A 13686-nucleotide genomic window follows, 5' to 3' on the forward strand; every position below is an offset into this window, starting at 1 on the left:
CACGTGACACTAGCTAAATGCACATTGGCACTGCCAATCGAACACGCTCTTGACACTGAGTGCAGCTAGTGCATTCCAATCGAAAACGATATTATAGCGTTTTCCACTGGGAAAACTGGTGCAACACTGGTGCGCACTGAGTGCAATTTTGTTGTTCCGCTGAAAACCAGTTCAGTGTTTAATGTTCCACTGACAAAACTGGTGCAAAAAACTTGCACTGAGTTCAACTTTTGCTCCACTGTCTTTGAAGTCAGTGGAGACCAGTGCAAGTTGAAATTGAGGTTATGTATTTGCGCTTTCAAATACGATCATACGTTAAGGCATGATATTAAATTATTTTAATTAATAACAAAATAATATTTTTAATTTTTGCCTATCTAGTAAAATAGCTAGCATTAATATTTCAATGTTCAAAATCATTAAACTAATGCAAACATTTTAAAGCTGATTCTACAATGAGTCGGTAGTCGGTAGTCCTAAATCTTATCGGTGAATCAATGAAGTTGGCCAATGGCCAACTTGTACGACTAATGCCCGTTTCTACCAATACAGTTTAACTTTAATCTTCAACTAACTCTTCATTTGTTTCTAGTTTTAAGAATAAGAAAAAGATGAAAAGTAAGCCCATAAGCACAGAACGTTAAAAGAATGTTGCTGAGATGTTGCAATGTTGAATGTTGAAATATCAATGTTTTATTAATGTATCTATTGTATTTATATTAATTCTTCTATATTGATTGTTAATGTTACTGCAATGTTGAAACAATATTGAACAAATTGAACCACAAGTTGAATTTTTATTGATTTTTCCACATTGGTTGTTAATGTTGCTGCAACGTTGAAACGACATTAAATAAATATATATATATATATCGAAACCTGTTTTATTTTGTAAAAAAATGAACAAAAATCAAATGTCATGTAAATAGATAATTTAAATCACTTAAATTGATCTTTTAACGAAACTCATTTCTAATCGATATATGTTTATGCAAGAATCGGCCGCGCGTGCAGAATGCTTGCACATATTGTTTGTGTTTGACCAGTCCGATGAGCAATGTCGATTCGTGGTCTTTCTACATACCTATATGTCACAATTATACATTCACTAATATTCAGTGTTCGTACGGATCATCGAAGTTGCAGTTCCTGTACGATTGCAGAAATTAAGCACCGTTGGATGGCGTACAAAATTGGATAGGTGATCGCTTAGGAAAATAAGGAAATTAATTCCCAAATGAGGGTGAAGCGTTTTTTTTCAATTATAATTTTGTCGTGTGTGTTCTGGAATATGATGTTAATCAATAATACTTATTTTAATAATAAAATTGAATTAATTATTATATTATGAGAAACATTTTTTATGTCTCACAGACGTTGCAATTCAACGGACATTAGACGTTTTTGCAACGTCTCTTCAATATTGAATCTACATTTCGCGATATTATTGCAATGTTGCAAATCAACATTTCTGAGATATTGGGCGAGTTCAAGACAGCAAAGCGGCTAGATATGCTTACCGAGCGATTGAATATGATTGATTGATCTATAAGTAACAATCAATTATGTTCATTTGCTCGGCGAGCAGGTTAGCCGCTTTGTCAACTTGAACGCGCCCATTGATTCAACGTTAGTGTGCTGTATGGGAAGTTGAACTGAGATTAAAGTTAATCTACATTGGTAGAAACATAAGGTAGGACATAAGACTACCGATTTTCTTAAGATTAACCAAATTCGACTTTGTTCCTTCCCATTAGTCGAATTAAACGATTCGCTGTACAACTAACAACTAATAGATGTAAAAAATCATAGTCACCTATTTAGATTAAAACTGGTTAAGACTTATACTGATTCTACAATGAGTCGGTAGTCGGAAATCCTAAGTCTTAATCAGTTTTAACCTAAATAGGTAACTATGATTTTTCGTATCTACTACTCAGATAGCATTTATACGGCACAGAATTAACCATACGTTGCGGAGTCATGAAGTTCTGAAACGTTACGTTGTGCACGCATGTTACACTCATGTGAGACATCATGTGTTGAAATTCATGAAGTCACATGAAACAAATCATGTAAACAGCACGTTAATCGCACATTGCCAGCACAACGTTAACTTTATAGCTGACACACAGTTACGTTGTAGCAGCATGTTGACTGCGCAATGAATAATACAAATTCTGTCTTTTTGGAACAGCACGCTAAGCACACAATCCTGTTACGGTGTGTAAAATTTTTATTAGTTTTCATTCTTGGAACCCAATTATGTGAACTCATCTCATCATTGGCTGCGTTCAACAGACTCAAGTGTGAGTTTACTGAACGCAGACATTTTATCAAAAAAGGGAATAACATTTTTGACTGAAAAGTCTCATCAACTGCGCTTTTTATCCTATTCGATGTGGTTTTTTAAATACGAGAAATTGAACTTCGCTGTGTCCCTCTAGCGATGTTATACACTGCTTGAAAATTGGACATATAGGCCGGTATTCATAGTCCGTTCTTATTTCAAGATCGTCTTAAATAATATCTTAAGATGCTAATATGGCTGTCTGATTGGTTCATGACATCTTAAGACTATACTTAAGACGATCTTGAATATAAGAATCGACTATGAATACCGCCCATAGAATATTTTTCTGCATGAAACTAGTTACGCGTAAAAGCGCCGTGCAATTTCAAACTTATAGCGCGCAGTTTTGTTTTAATACTGATAATGCGATCGCGCATGGGAGAAATCTATGTGCGAGCTTAGAACAACGAGCACATGGATTCGGCAAGAAACCCGACACGCGTAATAGTACCATGCGTTTTTAAAGTTACAGTACGCAATTTTGGTTTAATGCTAGCACTGTCAGATAATTTGAAGCAGTAACTAAAAACTGACAACACAATTGACTTGCACAATACCAGTACGATATCTAAACTACTGGAAATCACATCCTGTTCAGCTATGACTTTTGCACGTTTGGCTATCTGGGTAGTTGTTAATTGTACAGCGAGTCGTTTAGCTCGATTAATGGGAAAGAATAAAGTCAAATTTGGTCAGTCTTAAGAAAATTGGTAGTCTGAGGCGGCGTCTACAATATGCAAAGTAAGCTTGGTTTAAGAAGTAAGAATAAATAATTGACCAATCACAGTCGATTATTCTTCTTACATTCGACTGTGATTAGTCAATTTCTTACTCTTACTTCTTAAACCAAGCTTACTACGTATATTGTAGACGGGCCATTATGCCTGTATTCATAGTCAGACCTTGTATTTAAGGCTTCCTTAAATTTATCTTTAGATGCTCAGTAGCCAATGAAATAATTTGTGGAGTATCTGAAGATAAATTTAAGGAAGCCTTAAATATAAGGTCTGACTATGAATACGGGCATTAGTCGTACATATAAGTTGGCTGTTAACCAACTTCACCGATTCACCGATAAGACTTAGGACTACCGACTCATTGTAGAATCAGCTTAAGACTGCGGTTCATTTGACGCTACAAACACTTCGAAGCATTCTTTGATTAGTTAATTCGTAAAATTCTTCGTTCTGACAGGTCGCTTAAACGCTTCGAACTGTTTGTAGCAAGGTTGGTAAAAAACATGTTTGAAACGTGTTTTAAACAGTTTAAAAGATGCTAAATTAATGTTTTTAATATGTTTTAAATATGTTTTTTTATAGTACTGTTTAAAACATATTTGAAACATTAAAAACATATTTAAGAAGAAACACAGTATATTTTATTCTTAAAAAAAACATTAGTACTTACATTAGTACAAACACACACAACACAACCCTGGTTTGTAGCGTCAAATGGACTGCAGCCTATCACACAAGAAATATCAAAGAAGGATTCGAAAGAGTTTTGAATGGATGAAGGAATGATTTTATTCGTCAACGAGATAAAAATCATGTCTTATTAATTATTATCAGGTGTATTTATACAATTTTGGAAAAAATATAAACAATATTCTGAATAGTATCCGGATTATTATGACATGATTCGAAATATTATCCTTTTGAAAATAGTATAGAATATTCTACTATTATATACTATAAATATACAATATCTATCTATATATTTTTATCTATCTTTAAATTTAGCAATCACAATTAGTAATATATACTACTAATTGTGATCGCTAAAGGACCTAGCGGAATAAGTACGGTAAAAATGCCCCCACGGCTTTTAGAGTTGACCTTTTTCTCTAAGGTTACTCATATAAAAAGACGCTTACATCAAATTTTAGGTTTCTATCATATATTATATTAGGTTCTTATCATATATGTGTACAATATATGATAACTGTCAGAATATAAATGTAATTACAATAATTAATAAAAGGCCAATAATTGTAAACGAGCAAAAATTCTGATTTATTCAAAATAAATTCACTTTAACATTAAATGTAAAAACGAACGTTTCGGGTATCGCAGAACCCTTCATCGGCAGTGTGAAGCAAGTTGAGTCTAGTTATAATACCTCCCACCCTCCTTATTTTTTAAAAACAATAGTCTAACGTATAAATGTGATTCGTAATTAATTAAATAAAAATAACTGCCTTTCAATGATTGAAAAATGAGGATGTCACTTTCACTTTGTGTTCATCAAAATATTTTAATATGGAGAGAGAGAGAGAGAGAATTTTATAGATAAATAAAATATTAGAGAACTGATAAAGACGGTGTTGCTCATTATTTCATTAAATTAACGAAAAAATATAATTTAATTTTTCTCAATGTGGTTCACCTTTTGAAAAAAATCTAAAAAAACATATTTTTTGGACAGTTGAACAAAAATTGACATGAAATTTTTTTAAGGTGGTCAATCAACGGAATTAGGGTGAAAAAAATGTTTAAGTTATTTTTATTTTTTTTTAGAATTGAAATTCGCATCGAAAAAGATTTAGAAAAAAATCCTCATTAATGTTTTGGAGTAACCAATTTCTCAGAATTTTATTTGAATTTTTATTAAATTAAATTCGTAAATTTGTAAAAAATCGTTTTTTCGCTCTCTAACTTGATCAGGGAGCTTATTACGGTTTTTGTGATGAAGTGAAAATTACAAAAATGTTCAAATTCACTAGATGTTAACCAATGAAGTTATAAATATTCTAGTAAATTCAATCACTTTTGTAATTTTCACTTCGTCACAAGGAACTGTAATAAGCCCCCAGGGTATCGATCATGTAACTTTTTCCCTAGAACGGAAACGTGAAGTGAAAATTTTTTGTATGTATGCGTGTATATGTACATACATACATACATAAAAATTTTCATTTTTCACGTTTCCACTCTAGAGAAAAAGTTACATGATCGATACCCAGGTCTCCATATAGAAACCTAAAGTTTGATATATAAGCGTCTTTTTATATGAGTAACCTTAGAAAAAAAGGTCAACTCTAAAAACCGTGGGGACATTTTTATCATATTTATTCCGCTAGGTCCTTTAAAGATAGGTTTCAGAGAAAAGGTCATTTTACAAATAATTAAGAGATAAATTGCAAAAAAAAATAATTCTAAAAAATAGATTTCGCAAGAAAGATCATTTCGCGAATATCTACTGGTCTAATAGTAGATTGCAGTGTTTTTTTATTTTATTACTTTTAAATAATTGAAATGATAGGTAGTATTAATCGTAACAAAGTGACAACTATTTTATTACGAGTTAGAGTAACGAAAATACATGCAATTTTGCCTGCAAAATTGCATGTATTTATAAGACGAGAATTGAATATTATCCTCTAAAAAAATTCCTAAACCTTTATTCTTTGAATATAGATAAATTTTCTAATCCTTTTTTTTTACAGCCTATACTTTAATAACTTTATTCTTTAGATTCTGACGAGCAATCAAATTATAAAATGATAATGGAATTAAATTATATCGGTAATTATTTTTTGTTTCATTAAAGGGATATGTTTTGATGTGGAAGAAAATATAGAATTAATATTCAAAATCATGCGAGACACACACATCTTCCTTTAAAAAATTTTAATATATGATAATGTGTATCTTACACTTGTCATTTTGATATACACATATTTAGTAAATTAGAGGGGATAATTCAGCAACACATCTTGTCGGGCTAACTCGAGCAACATAGGATCATCGAAGAACTTATTGATGGATACATCCTCGGATAGTCCCTTGCGTCTTCGCGTTTTCAGCATAAACTCTCTGGCCAAATGGGTGGCTGGCTGTGGTTCTAACGGTCTCATGTTAATGCTCTTGTCCAGAGGATCTCCGGGTACAATCTGCCAATGATGAAAAACAGATTGACAAAACGCTTGGCCTTGAGTGTGCGTTCGTAGATCCGTTTCGAAGCCAAAACTGTCGATCGCTGGTATGAAGGCTTTGATTATATACAAAGGACTGCCTGGGACCGGGGCATCTTGCGTTACATGACCTCGCCGTTTCGCCAGAACAGTATAAACGGCAGACACGCAGTCTGCGGGTGCTTGTACCTCGACAAACAAGTATGGTTCCATCAGTCGTGGAGTCGCCATAAGAAAAGCGGAATATGCGACACGTCGAGCAGTAGGAATGATTTGACCACCTGAAAGCGTAAAATCAATATGTGTAAATTATGAAAATTGCAGTTTTCTCCTGTAAATCTTTCAATTCAGCTTTTAGCAATGTTAACCTTTTTATAGAATACACTTGTAATTATACGTAAATACTTCAAGTATTTTCTAAAAAATTAAATTTAAGATCGTAAATATAAACTATTTTTTTTTTGTTTTAGAATTCTTCCTTGTGAATTTTATAAAATATTTTATATTTTTCAAAGTTTAATATGTTTTTAAACAACTTAGTTGCATGTGCATTTTATATAATTGCATTTTTAATTTTTGTATTTTTTTTAGTGAAACATTTATGATTATGTAAACTTTTATCGACTTATTTTTTAATGTACATTCTCGATATATCTTTTATATTACATGTTGATTTATAAATTAATATCGTATATTATATGCTAGTGTATATTATATGCTAATTACCTCCTCTATGCAAAGGCTCTTGTGCAATGACCGCATCAAGAATTTTGAATTTCACATTCCGGATCGGTTCTTCACATAATGGACCTTCACGAGTTCCCCATTGGAAGCCTTGGATGATAGCATCGCGGGCACTGTTCAATAATGTTTTATCTACTTCAGAAGGCAATGTGTCGTCCACCAAAATGTTAGGTCCTGTAGAGTCAGGACCAAATGCCCATATGCTTCGCGCCGCTAATAAATCCCAATCGTATTTCGTTTGGAAAAATTCTCCTAGTCTCTTTCTGGAAAAAAAATAGAAATAATTTTAATAATAATAAAAAATATTTTTTCATAATAATAAAAAATATTCTCTCTTTTTATTAATTTTCACACACAGACATAATATATAATATAATAATATTAAATATATTCGAGTATATCGATTTCATATGTGATTACTTACTTGTTCCATGTAATACGGACATGTTCAGCTTCTATGTCTTCAGCAAGACCCCTTTCAAGCGGTTCCGCTATCATCGTCAATTTATTTCGTTTATTTGGTGTTTCGGCGAAGCATTTGAGGGAACTGGTTTCTACGACGGTTTCTGCGAAGGCGACCACCGGATCGGCCACCTTTATATCGATCTCAGAATACATACGACGCAGATCATGCATTGCGCAGTCGAGATAAAGTTCGCCAGTTCCTAGCACAACGTGTTCGCCACTTTCCTCCACTCGCGTACCTAGTAGCGGATAGCTCTTATTTACTTTTCGCAAACCATCCAACATCTTTGGTAATTCGGATGGATTCACCGGTTCGACAGCAATTTTGATAACGCTTTGTGTGTTAAACTTGAGCGGCCGAAAGATGTGCAACTCTTCCGAGTTATTGAGATCAGTGATGGTGCTAGTCTTAACGATCGGCCGATCAATACCCTCTATGAGAACCCAATTGCCCGCAGGCACGCGACTTAACTCAATTGAGTAACGCGCCTCGCTAATCCACAATCTGCCTACTGTTAGAACGCGCGAATCTTCTTCGTCTGTGCGTGAATACGCTTCACCTAATACGCGAACACGTTGTCCTGCTTCCAATGTACCAGACATTACTCTGCCAAGAACTACAAATAAGGTGCAATCTTCGGTTGGATACATCTTTGTACTATGGATCATCAATCTCCCCTATAAAAAAAATTCTTTTAAAATATATCTATAACATATTATAAAATAATAATAAAAATGAAGTTTGTAATATCAAAAGAATTTCTAATAAGGGAAGTTTCACAACTGTCCGGAACCGAATTGATTCTCCATGAAATATGTTGTAAAACACGAAAATCTAAGAGACACGTATTTTTTATACGTGCGCTAACTCGTGTTTAAGGGGTGAAACACCCCTTTGAAAAAAAAGGTATTTTTCTTTCGAGGCGAAAGATAAATATCGTCGGAAGTATAAAAGATAGAAAAAAATGTTTTAAACAAAAGTACGGTTTCAAGAGTACTTCAATGTTGTGAAGAAAAAATTTTTTTCTATCTTCTATACTTCCGATGATATTTACCTCGAAAGAAAAATACCGTTTTTTTTTCAAAGGGGTGTTTCACCCCTTAAACATGAGTAAGCGCACATATAAAAAAATACATGTCTCTCTCTCTCTCTCTCTCTCTCTCTCTCTCTCAGATTTTCGTGTTTTACAACATATTTCATGGAGAATCAAATCGGTTCCGGACAGTTGTGAAACTTCCCTTGTAAGTCTTAATATGGGATTTTGTAATTAATCTCTTCAATTTATCATAAAGCTAACTAATGGAATATAAAGTTAAAATTTTTCATTTCTCATTAATAAAACATCTTTATTACAATTGATGTAATTATATTAATCTAATTATATTATTGATATAATTATATTAATCAAACACTAATAGTTGAAATTGAAATACTAACGTCAGGATCACAATTAATCATATCCTGTGCGAGAGGCGAATCTATCGGACCAGTATAAACGTGCTGTACTTTAGTAGGTGCATGTGCTTGTGGGCTAGGTACATGAGTGACACACATGTCCACTAATCCACACATATCGCCTAAGAATCGTGTACAGACAAGTCTCAGTAACGGTCGTATATTCATCTTCATTTCCTCGGATGTTAATCGTATACCGAGTTCGTCCAGAACTAAGCATGAAATAAGTATATATATTATATATACAGGGTGTCCCATAACTAACTCACCTGACAACGCTCGTGGGCAGGTAGAGCGGACTAAACTGAGTCGAAAAGTCCTCTACTATTTTGTAATTTTCGCAATAGTTAACAAGATATTAATTACTAAAAATTGCCGAATATTGGTCTTCAATAATTTTTTTCTCAAATCAATCTTACAAAAAATCTGCAAGAGACAAAAATTATTTATTTTCTTCTCATAAAGTTCTGAGAATTTTTTCAGAATTTTTTAATACCAGATTTTCATGATGGTAAAAATAAAAAAATGCAGTACTTAAAAAGTTGATAAAAAATTCTGAAAAAATTCTTGGAGTTCTATGAAAAGAAAATAAACAATTTTTGTCTCTTGCAGTTTTTTTATAAAATTGATAGTATTGTATTTGAGAAAAAAATTATTAAACACCAATATTCGGCAATTTTTAGTAATTAATAATTATAAGGATTATGGGAAATAAAAAAAGAAAAATTTACCATCCGGTAATGTTGTGTCTACATCACCGACGACTTGCGCGAATATTTTATACAGAGGTTCCAGGATAAATTCAATGAAACTTCGTTGCGCAGTATTATGAGGTGGTTTCTTAGTAAACTTCCGTGTTTTAGGATTAAAATAAATATCGCCCCAAAGTCGTTTCGCGAATTCGTTGGCATTGAGTCCAGGATAGTTCCTAGCATAGAGTGCGGCAAACGATTTCAAAGTAAAGCATACATTATATTCAGAACTAGCAAAACAAACATTTCCTACAGCGGGTGAAACAAAGCCAGGATTCTCAGTGTCCGAAGAGTACAACGCTATTAACCCGTTGATCTCTTCAATAATATGCCGCAGTTTGTAATAAGCATCCAAGGGTGGTAGTTTTAACTCCAACACCAAACGATCTATCTTGTTTATGCAAACTGTTAAAGCAAGCTTTTCCTGAATTGCATGCTTCAGCAGACGTTCAGTGTTCAGCATTACTCCCTCTGCTGCGTCAACGATTAATATCGCACCATCAGACAGTCTGATTGCAGCTGTTGCTTCATCAGAAAAATTCACATGGCCGGATGTATCAAATATGTTTAAAAGATATGATTTAGATTTAACATCTTGTAGCAAGAGAGTGACAGGAGTAGCTTTTGTGGAGACACCTCTTTGTTGCTCGGTAAATAATGTATCTGTATATCTGATAGCATATAAACAAAAATTATTTTTTCTTTAAATAATTGGTTTAACAAATAAAAGTGCTTTACAATAATACCTCAGCGGTTTCTCGTCGGTTATGCTGTGTAAATAAGGATGCGTTTGTTGTACCAAACAATCGACCAAAGTAGTTTTGCCATGATGAAGATGTCCCAGCAAAACTACATTTCTAATAAGATGTGGTGCATCCATCATATCTGCTAAAAATTCAATGCTATATGTGGTTTCAGGTAGTTGTTGCTGTTTTATTTGAAACTTTGCTTTTCTAGTAGGTGCTATTAGTGGTTTATCTAGGGGTTGGGCATCTTCCTCTTGTACAAGTGTTTCTACCTAAAAATATTTATATGAAAAATATATATCTAATGCTTGAAATTATTTATATAAACAAAAAAACTAATACAAGTATCCCAGAAAACAATAAAACAAAAATATATGTATTTTAATTGGAGCGCGCGCGCCATAAAATATAATTTTGATTGTAATTATCAATATATATATACATATATATATATACATATATGCACGGTAAGTCACTTAAGACCGGCCACCCGAATAACATCCACAGTTTTGAAAATAGGAAAAAATGTTTCAGATGAAAGTGGAACGGTTTCAAGGGGGATGTATTTTGATCATGTTGTTTTTCTTCTAGGTGGAGGCGTTAAAAAGATATGAACCTCCTTTTTTTTAATGGAATTATATAATTTTTTTTACGTAATATGATTCCTCTAATTATTCTGCATATAAAAATATTAAGGTAGAGATATAAAAAAAACAGTAGTTTACGAGATATTTTATACTTTATTGTGACACATATTGATATAAAATGTTAAACAATTCGTAACTTATTAATTTTTTTATAATCGTACCTTAATACTTTTATGAACAGAATAATGATATGAATCAATTAGTGGAAAGAAAACATACAGTTGCTTATTTAAAAAATGATCCATTTTGCATACATATTTTTTTTAAAGCAACTGTGTGTTTTTCTTCCATCAATTGATTCATCTCATAATTCTGTTCATAAAAGTATTAAGGTACAATTATTAAAAAAATTAATAGTTTACGAGTCATTTAATATTTTATGTCAATATATGCCAGAATAAAGTATAAAATATCTCGTAAACTATTGGTTTTCTGATATCTCTACCTTAATACTTTTATATACAGCATAATTAGAGAAATCATATTGTGTAAAAAAAATTATACAATTCCATTTTTAAAAAATGGAGATAACCTTCAAATCTTTTTGGCATCTCCACCTAGAAAAAAGACAACATGACCAAAACATGTCTCCCTTGAAACCATTCCATTCTCATTTGAAACATTTTTTCCTATCTCCAAAACTGTGAATGTTATTTGGGTGGCCGGTCTTAAGTGACTCACACCCTGTATATATATATATATATATATACATATAGTACTATATATACTATATATATACACATATTAGAATTATATCAACATTTCAGTTTTAAATGATAAAAATTAGACAATAATATAATATACGGACAATGAGAGCATCAATACAGCGCAGGAAGTGGTACGCAATTTATATAAGTCAAATAATATTCACATAATATATTAAAATTGTACAATGACTGTTGATACAAACTTATTTGGACGTTTCAGTTTTCTTCAAACCATCTTCAGCAAATTCGTAGATCATTATCATAGATGTCTGGACAAAATAGATGGAAAATGTTGAAATTATGCTCTATGTGAGACCAAGGAGTATCTCCCTACTGTCTGGTTCCATGCTGTGTTAACGTTCTCATTGTCTATATATTATATTATTGTTTTTAATTTTGAGAGCCCGATAATATTTAAATTTTGATATTAATTAGTAGCTTTACTATACCTCAGGTCCATACACCTCTAATGCACTGGGATAATATCGTTTATCTTCATGCAATACAACTGCCATAGAAGAACCTTGTTCCACTTGTTCTCGTGACTCATCCTTGTCTTCTTCCATTTCTTCATCGGATCGTTCTCTATCCTCGGCGTCATCACCAATGTTGCCATATTCATTTTCATCCTCGCTCTCTGATGCCAGATCAGGACCAATATAATTTCCAAACTCATCATATAAATCCGCGTCCATGTTGATATTTGTATAAACTTGGTTTCAGTATCTAAGAGATGAAATATTTTCTGCAATATCTAATTTAAATTTTTCAAATATTTTTTTCGTTTTAATTTTTATAAAAGTTCTATTAAACATCTTTTCATAAATGTGCGAAATGTAACATAACCTAAGTTAAAATTATGTAATTCATCTAAATTCACATTCGATAACATTTGATATACATAATTGTTCTCCATATTGGTAAAGGAGAGTGATCACCTCAAAAATCGATGAAATTATACTCATTCGTCGCGTTTTTGCATAAAACGAAAGAATTTGGTAGAAAAAAGCGTCGTGAACCGAGATATGAATCGTTAAAGTTCACGACTATTCAGGTTAGGATATCTGTCATATCGATATGTTTATTTTAAAGAAATGTTGAATTTAAATTATAAACAAAAACACAAAGAGTCACTTCTTTAAAAACATAAAAGTTCTCAAATAAATCAATCATATTGAAAAATTTTACAACAGTTGTAAAGCTGCTTTTTCAGCTGAACGCAGCCAGTGACTTTGTGTTTTGAAGCAGTACTTCTGTGTCTTTGAAACAGTAAATTTGTGTAATTATGGCACAGAATATTTTATTTGCCGACAAAACTTGTACAAGCGCTTGATCACAGCGCGTCACAGCGTATGCGTACGAAAGTAAAGTATGTATACAGTGCTCATATCGAGTCAATACAGATATTCTAATCTGAATAGTCGTGAACTTTAACGATTAATATCTCGATTTGTGGGGCAGAGCGACGCTTTTTTCTGCCAGATTCTTTCGTTTTATGCAAAAACGCATCGAATAAGTATAATTTCATCGATTTTTGAGGTGATCACCCTCCATTAGACCTTTACCCGCGATTCATTTCACCCGGCATAAACTAATAACGTTTTTCACTGGCAGAGCTGGTGCGCACTCAGTGCACTTTAAGGGCTATGGTACACAAAAAAACTTAAGCAGTAAAATGGGTGCGTTCAGCAGAACGTTTGTTTTGCAACTGTTGTAAGTTTCCTTCGCGCTAATTGGATCATACTTTTAGATCTAGAAGAATGGTCCTATCTCAGCAGACAATCATAAAACGGTTGCAAAACTGTTGAGTCTGCTGAACGCAGCTAATGTAAGCAGTAAAGCCCATGGCACATACAAAAACGTAAGGCCGTAATACGTAAGCAGTAAAGAAATCGTAAGA

The 13686-nt window shown here is 32.7% G+C and overlaps 1 protein-coding gene across 5 annotated transcripts; it reads right to left on the reverse strand.

The window, feature by feature from the left end:
• Positions 1-6018: 6018 nt before the first annotated feature.
• Positions 6019-13422, reverse strand: LOC108727459 (116 kDa U5 small nuclear ribonucleoprotein component). Of its 5 annotated transcripts, none has more exons than XM_018455600.1 (8): positions 13352-13422; positions 12236-12512; positions 10433-10704; positions 9666-10357; positions 8917-9146; positions 7438-8156; positions 6996-7276; positions 6019-6550 (listed from the first exon to the last, which is right to left on the reverse strand). In XM_018455600.1, exons 2-8 carry the CDS (start codon positions 12479-12481, stop codon positions 6045-6047), a joined length of 2946 nt encoding a protein of 981 aa, XP_018311102.1. In that variant the 5' UTR covers positions 12482-12512; positions 13352-13422; the 3' UTR covers positions 6019-6044. The 5 variants fall into 5 exon arrangements, with proteins under 5 accessions (XP_018311102.1, XP_018311104.1, XP_018311100.1 ...); XM_018455602.1 differs by having other exon boundaries at positions 13368-13379; XM_018455598.1 differs by having other exon boundaries at positions 12236-12540; positions 13352-13370.
• Between the last annotated feature and the right edge of the window lie 264 nt (positions 13423-13686).

Source organism: Mycetomoellerius zeteki, unplaced genomic scaffold (genome assembly GCF_001594055.1).
Source record: "Mycetomoellerius zeteki isolate Tzet28-1 unplaced genomic scaffold, Tzet1.0 scaffold492, whole genome shotgun sequence".
In the NCBI taxonomy this organism is placed as follows: domain Eukaryota; kingdom Metazoa; phylum Arthropoda; class Insecta; order Hymenoptera; family Formicidae; genus Mycetomoellerius; species Mycetomoellerius zeteki.